Genomic DNA, 21,704 nt, shown 5'->3' on the forward strand with positions numbered 1-21,704 from the left:
ACCCAGTACCCGGCAGGGGAAGCGAAGAATCCAGTCCGTTGTAAAGACCAAGTGAAGAAGGACCTGAGCCAATAAAGAAGAAGAAGATATTTACGAAACTCAGCGAGAAGTGGATTTATAAACAGGTTTCATGACCTCTGAGAATGCCGTTAATACCATACTACACTTAGGAATTCTGTCGCTCCCAAACTAGAAGCAATATTTCTTTATTCTCACCATGTTGTAGATAAATTTAATCAATGAAATTAAGCGCCAACGATTGTCTCCCTCCCGCAGAACAACAACTAAAAGCAATGGCAACATCAAAAGCTTTGCTAGATCATTGGCACCTGACACCGACTGACTGACTGCCTCTCTTCGAGAAGGGTACATATCGACGTCACAGCCCAAAGTGATACCCCAGCGGCTGGCCTCTTATGCTATCTGTGTCAACAAACAGACGAGACGACATTTGGCAGCTGTTGATAGCTTTGACTGACGCTTCGACCATGTTTCTCACCAAAAACAAAAGTAAATTTGTATGAGATTGGGCACTGAGCTTGTGGCGTTTGCAACACTCTGCGCTGCTGTGGACAATTTTGGTGTTATGACGGCTCCGCGGCAGCTTCTGCTGCTTCTACTGCTTCGTCCACAATTTCGTGCTTTTATTATGGCTCACACTCATTGTTGTTGTGTGCTGTTGATGTGTTCATTACTGCTATGCTTGCTGTGACTTCTGCTCCGCGGCTGAGTGGTTATTTTGTTGTTTGCCATTAGATTTTTACTTCTTTTTTATAACGCACATCACACCACCGACCAGTGAGCGTACGAACGCGGTGGGAGACATTTGGAAGCGCATATGCCATATTAGCCAGCGCGACAGCTAAGCAGCTAGCCAGCCAACCAGCCAGGCAATCATCTGAGGCGGCAACAAGCTCTAAACCGAGCGAACAGCAAAACACTCAAATGCTGGCAATCAACGAAATAGCAACAACAAGAGCAACAGCAGTAATTGCGAAGTCAACAGCGTCGTCAGCTCGATTAGTGTAGCCAAAAGTGCCCACACTTGGTGGCATGCCCCTGCAGTAGGTTTGTACGGCTGTAGCGCCTCCGTGGCGGCGGTCCAATGTGAGCCTCGCGCGACGTCCGTGGCAACCACAGCTCATCAGTTGTGCGCTGGAGACGAACGTGTGCAGTTTGTACTCGAAAATCGTATCGAAAGTCGAATTCCCTGTGTCGGAAGCTTTTTCAAGAAAATTCAAAAGGTATAAACAAAAATGAAAGTAAGAGCAAACGTCGGTATCTGCTGGTTGCGCGAAGTAAACAAATAATTTGGTCGCCCAGTCTTGGTTAAGAGCGTCCAGTGCGTGGGCATATTCAATAGTGCGCGTGCTAAGAACCGCTTGCATTGCTGCTGTGCTCGTGCAACGTGTGTAAAATTTAAATCCGCAACTTGCATTCGTGCGCCTGGTCACTCGTTCGCTTGCCTGTTCTTTCGGTTTTGGTTTCGCCTCATTCGCCTTCAGTGTTGCGGTGACAATATGTCGCCCTATTTTTGGCTGAAGTTTGACTGCCGTTGCCGGCATTATAATCTTTATCGTTTTAGCAAACCTCCCGCGCACCCGTCGTGCCTTGGCTCGTGCGCTGTGCTCGCCTCCGTAGCTTCGTCGTTTTATTTGTGGTATGCTTCTGTTTGTTGTCGCCAAGTATTGTGACGCCACTTGTCTGTTGACATTTGCAAAGATTGGCTTCAGTTTCATTTCTGCTGGCTATCTCCGCTTGTTTAGCAACAGCTATAAACAAATACAAGCATTCATACTTATATAATTTATAAGTATATATATATGGTATATGCACTAGGATGGGATAGTTTTCGGCTTGTTTTGGATATTGTTTTCGATAATTGAATAAGGGATATTTGATATATGAGATATATGTTACTTGATATTGGATACTGAATATTGTGTATTGTGCATTGGATGTAGGACACTAGATATTAGATACTGATTACTGAATATTGGGTGTTGGATATAGGATATGAATATTGGATATTCGATAATCGATATTGGATAGATATTGATATTGACATTTCTGCTATTCAAAAGCGAAATTCACCCGCCTTAAAGCATTTCTCCACGTACGAGGTTGGTTAAAGAAGTACTTCATCTACTAAAAAAAAAACTAAAATTTTTAATAACGACATTTATTATTCTTTCTGTTCGACACGCTTGTCTCAGCATTCCTAAAATTTTAATTTAGAAAAGTTAAAAAAATTGCCTTGAAGTTCGCAAAAAAGGCTTGTGGGGTCGTTGACCACCGCATTGGAAATAAAAATCTCGCTCTTCCCGGTTGCTTCGGTACAAGTTTGCTAAGTGAAGTCCACTCTTCGTAAGGTCAGCTGCGCAACGGAAGATCCACGTTTCAACGTGAAATGGCACAGAAAGTTTTTTGAATTTCACCTTAATAGGTTCCAGCACCGTTGTGAAGAGAGCAAATGGGACAATGAGCGCATCGACAATTTTCTCATGCTCGAAACTTCTTGCATGGTGTGACCTACGCGATTATTTACGTCACGTACATACTAAAATATCTCGCTAATTAGGAACTGAATCCGCGAATACGAGATCGTATGTATACTCTAGTACGTTAACCTCAATCATAGCCATTTTCGGGACACTTGGTTGGTAAGGAACAAAAACCAATGTGCAACCACGTTGAAACTCGTTTGAATGACTTTTGCTGATCGCAGTCGTTGGAAAAGAGTGACGGCATTCAACATTCTTTGCATTTACCGAGAGATTTCCTTTCCAAAAACAAGAATTGAAGTACGGTCGATATTATTTTTTCCATTTTGCCTAAAAACAGAGCACGTCCTCTACGATTCCGATTCGAGTCAATTTATAGCAGTCACTTTACAAAAGTATCGTGCGTTTTTTGAGCTAGTAGCGCTTTCGGCCGGCAAGACTAAGTAGTTATCGTACCGCTGCCGTATATATATCACTGTACATGTGTTTGTATATGTGTAAATATGTATATGCTTGAACGAATTTTTTAAGTGAATAACACATACTACACATACATGCATACTTATGGACATTGATTACAGCAATGGCGTTAAATAATATAATAGCAGTGCAATTAGTTCCTATTCAAACAGTATTTTCCATTTAGAATAGAGTCTTGCTGTTCTCAATGTTCTAATCACAAAATGGGTGTTTCGAAATGATACATATGTATATATTAGGGTGGGTAAAAAAAAATTTCTTTACTAAATTTATTTGTTACTCTGAAAAAATGGTTGATAGACAGCTCTAAGAAAGAAGAATCTAAGAAAGATTCGCTTAGTAAGAGATTGTAACTGGAAGGTCCACCGCCTTGCAGTTAATTGTTTTTCCTTAAGATGGCATTTCGAGTATCAACCGAAAAAAGAACATAAATTTTTTTTTACCCACCCTAATACATATATAGATATAAATTCTCGCTGTAGCACTTGGCTAGAATCAGCAACACACAAACGCTCAATAAAAGGCATCTTTTGAGAAGCAACTTAATTTAAAGTGTGAGGCGTATCTGTCGAATAAGGTCTCATATTGCACAATATTAAAATGTTTGCTATACATATATGTATATATTATTTTAACTGTGACACAGCTGGTTAAAATAGTAGCAGTGATAAGAATAAATATATGTAATTATATAAGATAAGAAATCTGGCTTTTAATATGGAAACTAATTTCTAAAACTTTCATTTATGTTGTTGAATATTGTAATAATGGTGTTAATTTCAAAAGTCTGCATTTTAAGTTCAATACGTGATTTTTTAACCGATGAAAATCAACAAAAATCAATAAATGCATGTCCAATTTCAGTTCATTGTTCATCTTATGGACAGACATATATAGCTATATTCCATAAATCACACATATGTATATTAGGCCGGGTCGATTTGTGGGGAGGCAAAAAAATCGCCCATTGCTCTATGAAAATCATATTCTAGGGATCAAAATAAGATACTTTGCCGAAGGAACCATACCTCTGAAACGAATTTTGATGTCCCCCAATTTGGGTCGAACCTTTGGGTAGGGGCAAATTTTGAAAAATCCCACTTTGACCCATTTAGAGTGCTCCAATCGAGTCCAAATGTATGACCAATCCCCACTAACTTTGGACGGCCGATCCACCCATGCCAGTGGCACACCCCCTGGAACTCTCCTGGGGGGTTCCCCATACAATAATTTCAAAAAATAACCATTTTTGGTGATTTACATGAAAAAATCAGCTAAATTGCTATGCTTTTTCTTTATTTTTATTTATTTATTTATAATAATATCTATTTTTTCTCTTAAGAAATTTATTTAGTCAGAACATATGTAAATGAAAAAATACATTGTATATGGTTGGAGTATGAAGCATATGCCGATCAAATTGCAAAATGCCTTAAACAATTTTATAATTCTTTGAAATTAATTATGTTTTGTTTGAAATTCACTTCAATAATGGTGCAGATTTTGCTCAATCAGGATTCATTTATATTTGATGAGTGCATACTTCAAAACAGTTGCTTATTGCCAAATGATAGTTATGTTATATTATCTAGTTTATTAACCAGTATTATAACTATTCTAGCCGAAAGCCCCAGTAGCTAGTGCTTCTTTCCTATCAAAATGTAAAATAATAATTGTATTACTATTTTACATCTAATAATAAAATAACTATTCACTAGTCAGTTCCATACTTCCATTACTTTGTTCAAAATAATATAAGTTTGACGTAAACTAATTATGAAGCAAAGGGGGCTATGCACGTTATTAAATATTCGAAAAAAAAGTTCTTTCCACACAAAACTTAAATTTTCAAAAGTCTTACATTTTATGAGCGCCAATGCGTATACGTGACTTTTTTCAGTAGCATAATATATTATTTGATATTTAGACCCTGCACAGGATTTATTAAGTTCGCTACGAAGTGGATAATGAAACGTCGGAGGTCCTGTAAAATATACATATACTATATAAATGATCAGTGTCATGCCCGTCACCTGGTCTATATACGAACTAGTGACTCAGTTTATTGAGCTATCGACCTGAAATTTTGCATACATCTTTTCTTTCACAAGAAGTTGCTCATCTGTTGGAACCGTCGAAATCGAACCACTATAGCATATAGCTGTCATACAAACTGAACGATCCGAATCAAGTGCTTGTAAGGAAAACTATCTCATTTGATGTGGTATCTTCACAAATTTTGGCATGGCTTATTGTCTAATGAAATAAAGCAAACTCCGAAAAAATTGTTCAGATCGGAAGGCTATAGCATGCAGCTGCCATACAAACTGAACGACCAAAGCCAAGTTTTTTTTAAAGAATTTGTGAAGGCTATTATAAATGCAATGAAACAGAAGTTAACATTTTTTTTCATATTACTGAATATCTGGTGACTACTATGCTTTCATTGAACGGAATATACATAGTTTTTGTTTTGGGTCTTCCTTCTCTTTCAAATTATCAGCTTAAATTGGTTATATACTACTTCCATTTAAGCAAACTTTGTCTTCCAGGGTTCATAGCTAGCAAGCATGCGTATATTTAAAGTATCACACACATATATTCTTTATTTATTTGTTGCTGTTGCTTGCTCAAAACCATACATTACAATTTTCTAACAATCTTTGCTCTCATTTTTCTCAGCTTCATACTCATAACGACGATCTCATATAACAGCAAATTAGCCAATTCGTCGCGAAAGTGGCAATTGCTAGATTTGATTATTACTTGCATGATTGTATGCGTCTGTGTGTCTGTGTGAGTGTGTGTGTGTGTGTGTGTGACTGTATGTGCTGAATTAACTTGATATCTTGATGGTATTGACTTTGCTATACAATTCTATATTATTAACGGGATTTTCTAAAGGACAATGCCATTGACATTGCTGAGATGCTCTAAAGCAGCAACAATGCGAAGCAACCACAAACGCGCACAGTTGTATATGTGAATGTGAATATTTGTGCATAGGTATGTGTGTGTATGCGCGCATTTCTCAATAAATGGTAAACAAAACTCACTTTTTACTGCATAATTCGGATTTTTAACGCTCCTGCAGCCGCACGCTTGTATGTTGTATGTGTGTGTGTGTGTGCATTATGTGCGCTTTCATCAAATCTAATTGAATTTTTCGCTGGCGTCTGCTTTGTGCTGCCACAATTTGTTCACACCTCATTCGCGCACCTTTCAACGAGCAGCCAACATATGCACAAACACACATGCATATATGTATATATAGTATATATGTATATACATATTTTATATATCTATGTGCGCTTGTGTGTGCGCGCTTAATTGGATATTGTTATTTCGGTTTATTGAAGCGCATGAAAAGTGAGCAACACTTTCAATGCCAAAGTGAAGATAAACTTGCCGCCGCTGCCGTCGTGTGTGTGTGTCTAACTGAGCAAATAGCCAACGCGTCGAATTGACTCATTTGAGGATCATCACTTTACGGAGTACATGTCTCTATGCATCATATGTGTGCGTTTGTGTGGGTGTAGTGGTGCGAGCTTGTGTGCTTATTTCACTCAACTTTGCTCGTGCTCCGCAAAATTGTCGATTTCTATGCAAAAATGTATTAATTCATTCGCGAGATGCGGTCCAAAGCGTTAGCACGGCATTGTTGCGGTAACGGTAACTAACTGTATAAGCAGGAACGAGCACAGTGGCGAACGAGTGACGCTTAAAGTGATTGCAAAATTTGCATTATAAGTGCATAGCGCGCGTCTAACGGTATATTTAATATGTACGTGTATATATGCAAGTGTCTGTGGTGACAAACTTTGCTTTAAAAAACAATTTGAGTGGGAATGTTTTAGGTGATAAAAAAAAGCAAAAAAAGGAAAAGAAAAATTGTAAAAAGAAAAACCCAAAATAACAAAAAAATAAAAAATAATTAAAGAAAAGACGAAAAACTTAATTGTGACTTGTAAGTTTACTAAAATTAATAAATAAAAAAATATTAAATAAATAAAAATATGCAATAAAATTGTAGCAAAAAGCACTGAGGTGCTCATTGATTACGTAAGAAGGTGAATTTCAAAATAATTTTTTTTTATAAAAAATGAAATTGGAAATTAATTGAGGCATGCAAAAGATTCTGAAATATTGAAATTAAAAAAAAATGACCAAATTATTATAGAAAAAAATATAAAAAATAAATACAAATATTTAAATAATGTAAACAACATCAATTATGCGTAAATGTAAATAATAACATGACAATTTTAATTTATTTTAAATAAAATATTTTTTTTTTTAAGAAAATGTTACATACAAGTTTAATGAATTCAACCAATGTATATAGTCGAAAAGTCTTTTCGTATTTCTAATCAAACTTCAACTTTTCTTTTTATTTATAATAGTAAATAAATAAACAAATATGGTACCTATTTTGGTCGACCATTGCTTGCCATTTTTCCACTAGAGACATAGTTTCATTAGTGTAGAACTTTCATCAGTGCAAATTGTTATTTCGAAATTTCCAGAATGGAAGCGAGCGAACCATAGTTTCGCTACACGAACTGATATAGCATCGTCTCTGTATATGTATATATATATATTTTTCCCGTAGTTCCTAGGTGGAACATAGGGCTTCTGTAAACTTTACAAATTTCATTGCTGGCTTCCTTTTCTATACAAAAATTTCAAAACAAAGCGTACTTCACCATTATTTTCACAAATTTTTGAACAGCTGTAACTTTTTCAACTCCCCCGAATTAAAATTTTGTTTTGGTTAAATGAAGCTTAAAATCTCATCTTTCCAACACCTATATGACATAATGTGCTTGGTAGCACTGCATATATACGACTGCAACGACATCTATTGACAAAATACGAAAAGTCTTTTTCGACCACCCAATAAATAAAAAGTATAAATATCTCTTCAATTAAATTAGTTCAATTAAGCTTTGCAAAATTATTATTAAGCACGCAGGTAGAGTTGCTGTCTGACAACACACCTAGAAATTTACGAGGTCCGAACTTAAAATGCCCTCACTCTATTGTCTCCCCGCTGAACCAACCTGTGCTTCAAATGAAGTTAAGCAGTACAAAACTTGTTATCTACGCAACCTCTGAAGACCATCAAGCCGATAGTTGAGATTCTTTTCCTATATAATGCTTGGAATTCGTATAAAAAATACTGTATAATCTCCTCTTCTTCTACCTCCTCTCAGCTTACATTTCGTTGTACTCTACTTTAAAAATAAAAAAAACACAGAAACTTCAAATTTAATGGATGATCTTTGTTCCAATTCTTTGGCATTTATTTTTTGAGGATTATCTCTTTCTAATAATAACCGCGGCTACGCCTCAAATAGTCTATACGCTGCGACCAATTTTCGATGACTCGTTCGAGCATTTCGACTATTTTGACTGATGGTTTGCTCCAAGGCCTGAGGTGAAGCGGGATTTTTCGCATGTAGTTACATACATATCCCCACAGAAAAAAGTTTAACGGTGTGATATCACACTTGATCTTGGTAGCCCATCGATCGGCCCAGTTCACCGAAGTGTTTTCTCAATAAATCTATTAACTGATGCGATGTGTGGGTAGTGGCTCCGTCTAGTTGAAACCAAATGTCGTCGAGACACGACTTTCCAGGCATCAAATAGTCGGTTATCGTGGCGCGATAACGGTCGTCAATGGCGGCTACGTATTCACCGGCATCATTTTTGAGCAAATATGGACCGATGATTCCACCGGCCTATAAACCACAACAAACCGTTGTTTCTTCTAAATGAAATACCAGCTCATGAATCTCTTTAGGTTGCGCTTCGTCCGAATTGCGGCAAATTTACTCATTTACATACCCATTGAACCGGAAATGGGCCTCACCGCTAGAGAAAATTTGGCTCGAAAAAATTGAATTTTCTTGGAACTAACGAAGTGGATTTCATATTTAGTAAGAAACTTTTTAATAAAAATAATAAAATTATATTTTCAAAAAATTGGCAGACGAAATAAATTAAAATAAAAAGAAAATATCATGAAATAAAAAGGAATTAAATCAAAAATTAAAATAAAATAAATTTAGTAAAATAAAATAAATTAGAAAGAAATTTATATTTAAATTAATGAGTTAATTTAATTTAATTTATTTAAATAAAACGAAAATAAATTAAATTAAAATGAAGTTTATAATGTCAAATAATGTAGAAAGAAATAAAACGAAACAAAATATCACATATACATTATTCAATTTAATTAAATAAGTGAAAAAATTAATAGGAAAAAATAAATAAAAAAATAGCAAACAAGGCAGTTTTGATAAAAAATATTCCAACTAATATTAACTAATTAAATATTAAAGAAGCTACAGATCAGATTTATAAGGATTGTACCGAAAAGTAACTGCACACAATATTTTATTTGTATCGTAACGGATTTTATTAATTCTTGTTTGTAACTTTTTGGAATAGCAAATAGAAGAGTTTTTATCTACTTTTACTCAAAACTAGTAAAAAAAAATATTCTCTTAATTTATGCCGAATTTTTTCATTTAATTCCCTTCATTAAATTCTGCCCACCTTCTTTTGTAACGGTTCGACTTACCTTAAGCCAGTTTTTTTTAAATTCGTCGACGTTTTCGGCAACTCGATGTTCCTTTTTCAAGTTCCGTTTGATAATTGCCCAATACTTCTTTATCGTTTGGAGGGTTCTCCTCTCTTTTAACAAAATTGACATTATAATCCTTTAACAAAGCCAATGAGCGTCGCGCACTGTGGCTTAATTGGGCCAAAATAATGTTGACACGATGTGTTTTTTATAATATGCTATTAGGCGACGGTTTAGACACACCTTCATATAATTGTCGGCCGATATAGAACCCTTGTGAAAAATGGAGTGGTCTTAAGGCCGCAAGAGCATATAGCCTGCCCGATGAGTATTTTCTTGCCAAATTTTTCTATTTCAATTATTGACACTGACTGGTCGACAGGACTATCTTTTGGTTTTGTATAGAATTGGAGACATGGTAACACTTAACAGGATCTTTTAGCAAACGTTCGTACAACTTCCGTAGCTTTGTTTTCCCTATTTTTATTTGTCGTTGAATTTTTTGGGAATCTTTTGTTTTTTATAAGTTTTTAAATTATTTCTCTGCCTCACCCCTTGAATCAGGGTAGCATCGGTTTTAACTTTTTTGGCCAAATCGCGCACAGACATTGATTTGTTTTGCTTTATTAAGGTCAACACCTTTGCTTCAAGATTTGGATCACTAGGGCCTTTTTTTCGCCCACTTTTTGATACATCTTTAAGAGAACATGATTCGCTGAACTCTATTATCATATTTTTTACACCATTAACTCTGACTTTACACCGTTTTGCTAGATTTCTGTATGACATCCTTTTTTCAGTGCAGTAATTGTGCCTATTTGCCTACACACGTGCTCTTTGATTTGATCCATCGAGAAAATGATATTACAAATTACGGAGAAAAAAAACCTTAGAAGCAGATCGGATCACGCTTTCTAACGGTACTTACCGTAATGTGATCAAACGGCTACTTCATAAGAAATATTGAGTTGAAAGTGTGCAGTTTCTTTTCGGTACAGTCCTTATTTTATGTTTCTTTGAAGTGCATGTACGAAGCGACTTTTTAAACTTGAAATAATGCATGAAGGCAACCAAATATGCAAATAGCAGTGATAACGGTACTTATATTGAACAAAACACTAACATGAAGAACAACAGTTGAAACATGAACTTCGCCGGATTAGCAATGAATCTAAGCTCCAATTTAACAGCAAATCATACTATATATGACAACGACGATAACAACAACAACAACGAACTACATAACAACATAACTGCTCACAACAACTCCTACTATTACACAAGCAATAGCAACAGCAGCAAAATGTTAGAGGCGCAAAACATCACAACGGCATTACTGAATGCCACCACACAAAGTCTCATCGATCCCGAATTCGAACAGTACGAGGAAATCGATGAATTATCACCCGAATTACGCAACTTCGTGCGCATTGTTGTACCCTTCTGTTTTGGCATTTTCGCCGTGTCGGGCTTCTTCGGCAATACGCTCGTCATACTCGTCGTACTCTTCAATCAACAAATGCATTCCACCACAAATCTGCTAATTGTCAATTTAGCCGTTGCCGATCTGCTTTTCGTCGTTTTCTGCATACCATTCACCGCAACCGATTATATAACCGAGTATTGGCCCTTCGGTGATTTGTGGTGTCGTGCGGTGCAATACCTAATCGTTGTTACGGCTTTCGCGAGCATTTACACGTTGGTGCTGATGTCGGTCGATCGTTTTTTGGCCGTCGTACATCCAATACGTTCGCGACAATTGCGCACCGAGAAGGTGACGAAGATTGCAATCGTTACAATGTGGGTGATCATTTTGTCCATATCGTTTCCGGTGCCACTAGTGCATGGATTAACGGTAAGTGATGAGACTAAGATGGTTGAGATATAAGGTATTGTTCTAAGAATTATAGTTTAGATTTTAAGTTTGATTAATACTAGAAAAAGTTTTTCTGTTCCAAGGTTAACCCTTTATAACTCAAATAAGTAAAAACGGAAAAACTGTATCGTTTCCAATAGATTTCGGATAGAAATGAAATACGTGTTTTATAGTTTAAAATATTTTTTTTTATTTGGGTGAAAAACAACAAAAAAGGGGATGTGACAGATATGTCACGTTATGTAACAACGTCTCTAAGCTCATTATATAATAATATTTGTATTTCGTGAATATTTACATGTTTTTTAAGAAGTGTGAAATTCTTTGAAGCAGTTGTTTTGCTTGTTGTAGCAAAAAGCCACACCACATTTTTCACATACCGTTTATGATACTCCAACACATCCAGGACACTTGCAACGAATTCGTTTTTCTGCCCATACCGGCCAGTGTCCAACTTGAACTTGCCTAACTGCCATAAAGGAACATGTTGGGCTGGGCCCTTTTGCTTTTTAGATTGTATCTCCGCTTCAATTCCTCTTCGTTCCTCTAAATGAAAATCAGCAGATGTCAACTGATTGCCCTCTAATTTTTTTTTATGAGCTCTTTTGTATAAGAGCCAAGCATTAGACATTTCAATGTGAAAAAAGTGATAAAATAGACGAACGTGCCATCGCTTGCTTCTTAACAATGTTTTATAACGGCCCATGATGCTGTCAATGAGATCAACCCCACCCATGTGCCGATTATGCTCGGCTACAATATAAGGTCTTTCAATAACTATATACCTTTTGTTTGCCTTATGATAGCGGCGTACTGTGGACTTCGGTAGCTCACCAGCGAAATTAGAAGCAAGAGTTACACTTTTGTTGTCTTTCCAGACAACAGTGGATATATATATTCCTCGCACATTTCCAACATATTCTAAGCTGTGACCACGGCTCTTTTTCGAAATATCCTTATCTGTTGGCAGTTTACGGTCAGGTATCCTATTTCGTCGTATTGTTCCTAAACTAGGAATTCCTTCCTTGGCCAAGTATTCTATAAGTGACAATGACGTGAATTAGTTTTCGAAATAAAGTTTATAGTTTTGGTTCTTTGGAATATTTCTGGTTAGTCTCATGACAACAATTGAAGCAGCACCTAAATCTGGTTCTCCGGGTTTCAAAATATTTTCAGTTCCAGATTCCACTTCAAAACCATACGCGAATCCGTTAGTGTCGCAAAGTACAAATATTTTAAATCCACATTTTTTCGGCTTTTTGGGGTTATATCGTTTTAGGTTATGTCGAGCTTTGGTGGAGCAAATTTGCTCATCTACAAATAGCTGGCTTTGTAGCGGAATTTTTTTGTTTCGTTTAGTTTTGCCAATATTGGTCGAATTTTAAAAAGTCTATCAGCTTGGGGATGATCACGAGAAAGCATCTTAGAATTGTCATTAAAGTGAATACATTGTCTCAATTTTTCAAACTTATTCGCTGCCATTGTTTCCTTTATGAAAGGTGTACCGATTTCGTTATTCCAATGTTTCGTCACTCTCGGGAGGTGCCCCAAAGACATCATGTATGTTATCGCGATAAATTGTTGAACGTCGATTTTGGATACATGGAAACTACATATTGTTGGGATCCTTTTCCCTTATGTATAGGTTAGTTTGTTGCGCAATATCTTTCAATTCAAGAGGAAATATTTTTAGGAAAAACTGAATGGGTGTTTCCAAATCCAAAATATCAGCAGGCAGTTTCAGTTTCCAGTGAAACATATTTGATGTTCGTTTAGTTCAATATTCTTTTTCTTAAAGACTACATTCAATTTTGGTTTAGGGCGATATGACGATCGTTTCTGAGTGGCATTTGTAGGCATGGCTGATTCCTCTAAGCGAACGTCAATATCTTCCGTTTCGTTTTCCAAAAGAGCGTCAATTTGCTCACAATCGAGTTCAAAGTCTGAACTTATATATCGCCCTCAGGATCAAAATCGGGGTCTGTAACGCTATTATCGTCAGTTTCGAACCGATCTTCACTACGTTCATAATCTATCAACTCTTCAAGAATTTTATCAGCAGATAAGTTACGAGACGCCATTTTGGTGAAGTATATAAGAAATCAACACAAACAAATTTTTAGTGACCCTTATTACTCAATGTTACAGAAATGGTACAAACCTAAATTTCACTATATATTGTATTAGTGAACATTTTTCGTATTATAGAAATTAAACATAATAGTGAACTTACCTGGATTTTTCCAGTAAATATTTTATTAAACACTGAAAATTTTCTTATTTTTATCTTTTCGGTAATTGCAAGCACGTGCATTCACTAACTTTAGCACAGCGAAAAAGAAAGTAGAATTTTAAAATTGAAAAATACGGAGTGTGACAGTGCTACTACATCATACTAAAAAGGGAAAAATTAATTTTCCTATGTTTTGTACCCTCTAAAAGGATGTTACAAACCCTTCACATGATGCTATAAAGGGCTAACATAGCACCCCGTTCTGAGGATAAGAGTATTTTTTATACTTGTTAACCTTATCGGTTGCTTCTATTGTACTAGGCCTTCGGGGTAGTTTCAGATGACAAGGTATTAAAACCATCAGTAGACAAGACTGATTCAAACTTTTTTTTTTAAATGTCTAGTAGATGAGTACAATATTCATCCAGGTTGCGCTGCTTCTTCAGATCTTCACTATACTGATAAAAACGATATTGACAAGTATTATTATAGCTAGCTGTAGGCAATATTTTTGGAGATTGTAGCGTTGTCTTGTATAATAATCCACACCAAATTTTGTATAGATACTTTATCAAATAAAAAGAATTCCATACAGAAACTCTATTCTGTGTGTGACAAATATCCTTCGTCCAGACTACAAAAAGTAAATGAGTAGAAAAAGTAAAGGTGAAAGGTTATTCAAAAACTAAGTAACTTACTTAATGCGATCGAGAGAATTATTTACGACTCCAAACTTACAACTGTAAACAGTGGTATGGGAGCCAAGTCGCGAGTGTGAAGATTGTTTGTTTGATGACAACAGACATTTCATCTTGTCCTCGTCCACTGCCAGACCCATTTGCTTTGCTTTCTTATCAAGTTTGGAAAAATCAGAACTAGAGTATGGTACGGCCTGCGTTATAAATAGGGCATCTAATCAGAGGTGGTGCCTTCCATTTCGAGCTTCAGTAACATTAGACATTTTTATTATAATTAAATTACTCAGTATAAAATGAACTACCGAGAAAACCTCGTCTAAAATTTGAAAACGGACAAAATGACGGCATTTAAAAAGTTAAATTTTTCACATAATTTGGTCATTTTAGTGCTGCCTACATTGGACTTTTGATCAGATCAAGAAACTTATATGCTACTGCAATGAAAAAGTTAAGTTAATTTGTTTCAAATTGATTCTCGTCCAATAAGACACACTATTACTGATTGTGGCTGGATTTTTGTTCTCGAAACAGTGCGAATAGGATTTTTCCGGTATGGCTTTCAAGACCTTCTGCCATACTGTTTTTACCCCCTCAATCCGGTTCCGTGTTGGCCTTTTGAGTTTGCCGACTAACCAGAAGTCACACGGAGCCAAATCCGTCGAATATGGTGATTACGAAACGATCTGAGTCGAATTTTCGGCTAAAAAGTCGGAAAGAAGCAATACAGTTACATGATGCATTATCGCAATGGAAAAACCAAGAGTTGTTCGTACATAATTCCGTACATTCCAGTCAAATAGTTTGATTAACGACGCAAAACGCTTAACTGATATTATTTTTTGATTGTTTGGCGCGGCGGAAGGAGTTCATAGTGCACCACACCACGATTATTAGCGAAAACTATTGGTGGATGTTGATGGTCGTCCAGAGTGCGTACGGTTCGTTCTCAGCTCGCTTTGAACTCGTTCTTGTTTTAAGTAGGTTAGGTTTACGTTAATCTAGTAGACTACTAAGCCACGCATGGACCAGTTTTTCTCCTTTGCGATACCAGATGGAGTTCTCTTACCACCTCCATGAGGAGTAGACATCGTTTAGGATGCCTGCGCTTGACGCCAATTTTAACAGACTCTGTGCCCCACTATCAATAACTTCTCCAGTGTAAGTCAAGTACATAAGTACTTTCTAAAGTATAACATATCAAAATATGAGAAAGAAAACTGGATCTATTTTTATTTTAAAATTTATAACTTTTATTGACGTTGTATGATTTTTAAATCACGAAGCAACTCTTTGAAATAAAATTCTTTAAATTATTCGAAACCACAACCAAATGCAAAAACGCTACATTTTCGTGTGGAAATTTCGAATTTCGCGTGTAAATTTCGAATTTAATTTATGGAAAATTTAGATACATAATAACGACAACGATTATTCATTCATCATTAGCAGCAGCATAATTATATTTGTACAAACATACACAGAAAAATATGCCGCGCTATAAGCGTTGGCGCAAATATGATTGGCCATCTTTCAACACCTTTTGTTTGGTTTTCGTATGGAAAATTAAAATTGAAAAATAATTAAAACGAAATAAAATACTTTTGGCAAATTGCTCCAAGCGATAAAAACAACAGAGCATTTTTATGACTCCCACATACATACATATATACAGATGTATGTGTGTCTGATGACAGCTACTCATAGCAAAGCCCCGCATTTGCAGCCTCGCAGCCTCACTGTGAGTATTTGCTTTGACTTTCATTTAGTAGCCGCGTGCAGACAACACATTCTTCAATTTATTGCTTTCGATCTTTGGCACCTTATTCTCCGCCGGGCAACTGTGCAGCAGCTAATTGCCCTACAAAAGCTTAGCCTCCACCCACTGCAGCGGCACATAGCCTCCACACTCACTACCGCTTAGAAGCATGAAAAGCTAGACACTTCTTTCATCGATTAGCCTACCAATTTGCCAAGCAGTCTCGTTCATTCGAACTAGTCATTAGCTCAGCCACGCACCCCATCCAAGTCCACCACCACCCGATCGTATATTTTGTATATTTAAGTCTGCTCAGTGTTTATAATAATATTCTCGTTTTACTTTTCAATTCGTTGTATTTATTTTCACTTGTTGCCTCCTTTGTTGCTTTTTGCATTTGAGCAAAATTTAGAAAGTAGTAAGTTCATTTAAATAAAATTCAAGTATTTATGTTTGCTTCCCGCACACGTGAATTTTATTACAAACACTTGGTGTGGCGCAGCTGGTGTTGAAAGCGCAAACAGCAGAGAATTTTATTGGACTATTCCGTATTAAAGCGAGAATTAATTTTTGCGAAAAGTTTGGTAAAAAAGTAGTGTTTGTTTGGAAAAGTTAGTACAACATACATATATTCTACGAAAAAAAATTTTTTGGAGGAACTTCTTCAATCAAATTTATTTCTTATTTTGTTCCATTCCAAGCTATATTTCCATAAATATATTCCGATATGTGTCAAAGTCAACCGGAAGTTTGAAAATCTATAAGTACTGACCCGATTCAACCTATTTTTGACAAACAGATATAATACATTACTATCAGGAAATGATTTTTTCTGAATTTGAGGTATACATCTCATACATTGACCGATATTTTCGGTAAAAGGTCAACTGTAAGCACTGAGTCCACATGCATATTCAGTGCCTAGAAGCTAGAGCAGTTTTGATTCGATTCAGGCACGTTTTCGTCATAAAGTGGCACATCTCAAATGCACTGTTCGTACAGTGTTTTTTCCAGGTATATTAATTGCTTCTTGATTTGTGTGCTGGAAAGTGAAAGTCTCAAATGGAATTTAAAATTGTGTTATATGAGAATTAGATAGCTGTGGCTGTGGTCCGATTTCGCCCATTTTCACACTGTAACATAGGTATGCCATAGGAATGCTACGTGCCAAATTTGGTTGACTAATCGAACAATTTTGACCCCCGCTCCTTTAAAGCTCTCTTATACGAACTTTTACCATCTCTGACATTTATTTATTGTTTTATAGCGCTTTTAACATGTTAGTTTTTAACTGTACCGTGATACACACAACCGTTAGGTGAACAAAACTATTGGGTCCAAGAAGCCTTTTCGTATTTCTAATCAAACTGCAACTTTTTTTTATATTTATAATGAACCAAATATGTACCATTTTGCTCGACCACTTTCTGCCATTTTTCCGCTAGAGACATTATTCCTTCAGTGTAAAACTTTTCTGGTTTCTCGGCAAAAAAATGCGACAAGTAATTTTCACAGGCTTCTCTTTAAGCCAACTTTACTCCATTAAGGGAGCTCTGCATTGACCGAAACAAATGGTAGTCCGATGTTGCAAGGTCAGGGCTATATGATGCATGCATCAAAACTTCCCAGCCAAGCTCTTCCAGTTTTTGCTAAGTCATCAAAGATCTGTGTGGTCTAGCGTTGTCCTGATGGAAGACGAAGCCCTTTCTGTTGATCAGTTCTGGCCGTTTTTTTCGATTGCTTGCTTCACTCTCATCAGTTGTTGACAATAAAATATAGAATTAATCGTTCAATCAGGTTAGCGAAGCTCATAGTGGATGATTCCTTTTCAATCCCAACAAACAGTCAACAGTCAACCTTTCGAGGCGTCAATCCTGGATTTGCGATCATTTGTTGAGCTTTTCCATGCTTGGACCATGATCCTTCTCGCACAATATGGTCGTATTTGATCCACTTTTCGTCTCCTGTTAGCATTCGCTACAGAAATGGTTCGATTTCAATTCGTTTCAGCAAAGAATCGCAGATGTTAGTTCGGTCCATTAAATTTTTCACAGACAATACATGTGGTACCCAAACTTCGAGATCCTTTTTGTAGCCAGCCTTTTTTAAATGGTACAAAACCATTTGATGATAAATGTTAAGTTCTTTGGCGATGTCAAGGCTGCTTTTGTGACGCACCTGGGCAATCTTTTCCATAATTTCATCGGCTCTTTCAACGATAGGTCGACCAGAGCGAGGTGCATCTTTCACATCAAAATTTTCAGAATAGAAGCGAGCAAACCATTGTTGTGCTACACGAACTGATACAGCATCGTCTCCGTAAACTTCACAAATTTCAGTGGTGGTTTCCATTTTTATACAAAATTTTCAAAATATAGCGAATTTCTTCATCATTTTCACTCATTTTTATACAACTGTAACGTTTTTTCAACTCTTCCGAATTAAAATTTTGTTTTGGTTAAATGAAGCTTAAAATCTCATCTTTCCAACACCATATGGTATGACACAATGTGATTGGTAGCACTGCAGATATATCGGGTGATTTTTTAAGAGCTTGATAACTTTTTTTTAAAAAAAAACGCATAAAATTTGCAAAATCTCATCGGTTCTTTATTTGAAACGTTAGATTGGTTCATGACATTTACTTTTTGAAGATAATTTCATTTAAATGTTGACCGCGGCTGCGTCTTATGGTCCATTCGGAAAGTTCAATTTTGGGCAACTTTTTCGAGCATTTCGCCGGAATAGCCCGAATTTCTTCGGAAATGTTGTCTTCCAAAGCTGGAATAGTTGCTGGCTTATTTCTGTAGACTTTAGACTTGACGTAGCCCCACAAAAATAGTCTAAAGGCGTTAAATCGCATGATCTTGGTGGCCAACTTACGGGTCCATTTCTTGAGATGAATTGTTCTCCGAAGTTTTCCCTCAAAATGGCCATAGAATCGCGAGCTGTGTGGCATGTAGCGCCATCTTGTTGAAACCACATGTCAACCAAGTTCAGTTCTTCCATTTTTGGCAACAAAAAGTTTGTTAGCATCGAACGATAGCGATCGCCATTCACCGTAACGTTGCGTCCAACAGCATCTTTGAAAAAATACGGTCCAATGATTCCACCAGCGTACAAACCACACCAAACAGTGCATTTTTCGGGATGCATGGGCAGTTGGCCACCAAGATCATGCGATTTAACGCCTTTAGACTATTTTTTGTGGGGCTACGTCAAGTCTAAAGTCTACAGAAATAAGCCAGCAACTATTCCAGCTTTGGAAGACAACATTTCCGAAGAAATTCCGGCCGAAATGCTCGAAAAAGTTGCCCAAAATTGGACTTTCCGAATGGACCACCTAAGACGCAGCCGCGGTCAACATTTAAATGAAATTATCTTCAAAAAGTAAATGTCATGAACCAATCTAACGTTTCAAATAAAGAACCGATGAGATTTTGCAAATTTTATGCGTTTTTTTAATAAAAAAAACAAAATAGTTATCAAGCTCTTAAAAAATCACCCGATACATACGACTGCAACGACCTCTATGGAAATACGAAAAGCATTTTCGACTACCCAATATTATACTCTGTAGCAACATGTTGCAAGAGATTAACAATTTGCGAGGAAGATAATAACAGGAGTAAAAGGGATATAAGTTATAATTTTCCGATTTTCTTTATTTACACTTTCGTTATTAAGTATATATGTATGTATTGACAAAAACAAACACTGCTCTCAACATCGTGGATGTTAGAATAAGCAAATATTTATTTGAATTTTGCCTTCCAACAAAGTAAGTACATTGTAGCATTTGCTGCTTATCAGTTGACTATCGAATTGTCGCTACAAATCGTTTTCTGATAACCCCACACCCGAGCATATAAAACTGGTCATTACTTGTTCTAATCGGCTCGCGATGCGCGCTGATTTGAATTCCATAGGTAATTACGAATAAATATTTTTTTGTTGCTCATTAGACTCGTGAGCGATAAGCTAGCAGTTCCAATTATTTAACAGCGTTTTTCTTTTGCTTTTGGTCTCATTAATTCAGGAAATCCAAATAACAAAACAAATGTTTATCTCTCTTATCTCTCATTGTGTGCGAGACGCATATGACAATGCGCTCGTATCTAAGTACGCATTTTGGGTATCTTTGTCGTCATACTATTCATATCAACTGTATATATGGAGGGAAATCATATTTTTAGTCAAATTTAATAACAATTTATTTCGCTCAAGCAACTAAATATACTTTCCATATATTTATATATAGTAGATACGTGTATATATGGGAGAGGTTTGTGCAATAAATGCTAACTGTATAATTCATCAATTACCCGACTTTAATTGGCACTGATAGTTGATCGGTGTGGCAGCCAGGCGATTTCACCATCGCCATTTATTTCAAATTAATTTTGTCTAATGAGTTATTTTATGACAAAGCGTGGCATGGCGTAATGATGGCAGGATTAGTACGAGAAAATGAAATATGCTTTTGGAATGTGGTATTTTTGTGTGTTTATTTTGGCTTTGGGAGCATAATGAAAGCGCTGGTTAGTAGGAAATGTTTTATTATGACGCTAGGTGAGTGACGAAAAAAATATTTAACGATATCCTTGTATGAACCTTTTGAGAACAAGTGGAGACATTTCAGTCAAACTGAAAGATCAAAATCATGTTCTTGTACGGCATCTTTGGTATTTGTGAATGGTATTATAGCTTCGGTGTACCCGAACTTAACGATTATTTCTAAATTATATATTTCCACTTATTACAATATGCGAGATAGTGAGGAAATTCCATAGATTAGAAAATAACTGATTCAGCAAAGAATCAACTGTGATGCAGTCACTAAGATATCTGCGGGATCGCTCAGCGATTGGCGAATTTATCGAGTGTTATTGTAGTGCAATCTAAGAAGTTCTAAGCCCTTATGTACCCAAAACATACTAAAGCAAATCGAAATTGAAACTCGAAGAAGTTGCTCAAGGGCTATAGCTCGCTGAAGAAAAGGCAGAGCGGTTTGCCCATTATTCTTTGAAAAGCTGTAACAGCAATATTGGCTTATGCTACTGCGAAGATCAATAACGAATCAGCTTTCTGCGAAAAATTAATATTTTTTTTTGCTTTGGTTTTGAATAAACAATGATTTCAACTAAAGTCGTTGAATTTAGGTACGCAGTAATTGGACATATTTTTTAGATCAAAAAATTGCCTTCAAAGAGGCATTGACTTAGCTCAATAAATTTGTTGCTAATAATAAAATAAATAGTATTTATTTGACCTACTTACGATTCGATAACGGAGTTGTCTGTCACATTTTTAGTTACTAAAATAGAAATGAGTATATGCCATGCATGTGACTATACATATGTACATACATGTGTGCTGGTATTTTTTTTTAGATCGTTAACATTTTTCCAAAAATAGTAGATTCATAATAATATAAAATATATAAAATTGATAACTTCGCTCACACGAAAGCACTCGTTGGCATATTTATTTTTATGACTTGCCAGGAAAGGGCATTGTGAACAATAAGCCTAATATTTGACTAAGCACATACGTACA

The 21,704-nt window shown here is 36.1% G+C and overlaps 1 protein-coding gene across 3 annotated transcripts in view; it reads left to right on the plus strand.

Annotated features, from left to right (window-relative positions):
* Positions 1-1,162: 1,162 nt before the first annotated feature.
* Positions 1,163-21,704, plus strand: part of LOC126750968 (allatostatin-A receptor) — a 60,710-nt gene continuing 40,168 nt past the window's right edge. The window contains exons 1-2 of one of the 3 annotated variants that reach the window (XM_050460847.1): positions 1,163-1,244; positions 10,605-11,437. In XM_050460847.1, coding sequence (XP_050316804.1) covers positions 10,727-11,437 — 711 coding nt within the window. In that variant the 5' untranslated portion in view covers positions 1,163-1,244; positions 10,605-10,726. Of the gene's footprint in view, positions 1,245-6,631; positions 6,952-6,977; positions 7,055-10,604; positions 11,438-21,704 lie in introns of those variants that run through there. The other 2 variants (XM_050460844.1, XM_050460846.1) reach the window with 2 other exon arrangements.

Source organism: Bactrocera neohumeralis, chromosome 2 (genome assembly GCF_024586455.1).
Source record: "Bactrocera neohumeralis isolate Rockhampton chromosome 2, APGP_CSIRO_Bneo_wtdbg2-racon-allhic-juicebox.fasta_v2, whole genome shotgun sequence".
Classification (NCBI taxonomy): domain Eukaryota; kingdom Metazoa; phylum Arthropoda; class Insecta; order Diptera; family Tephritidae; genus Bactrocera; species Bactrocera neohumeralis.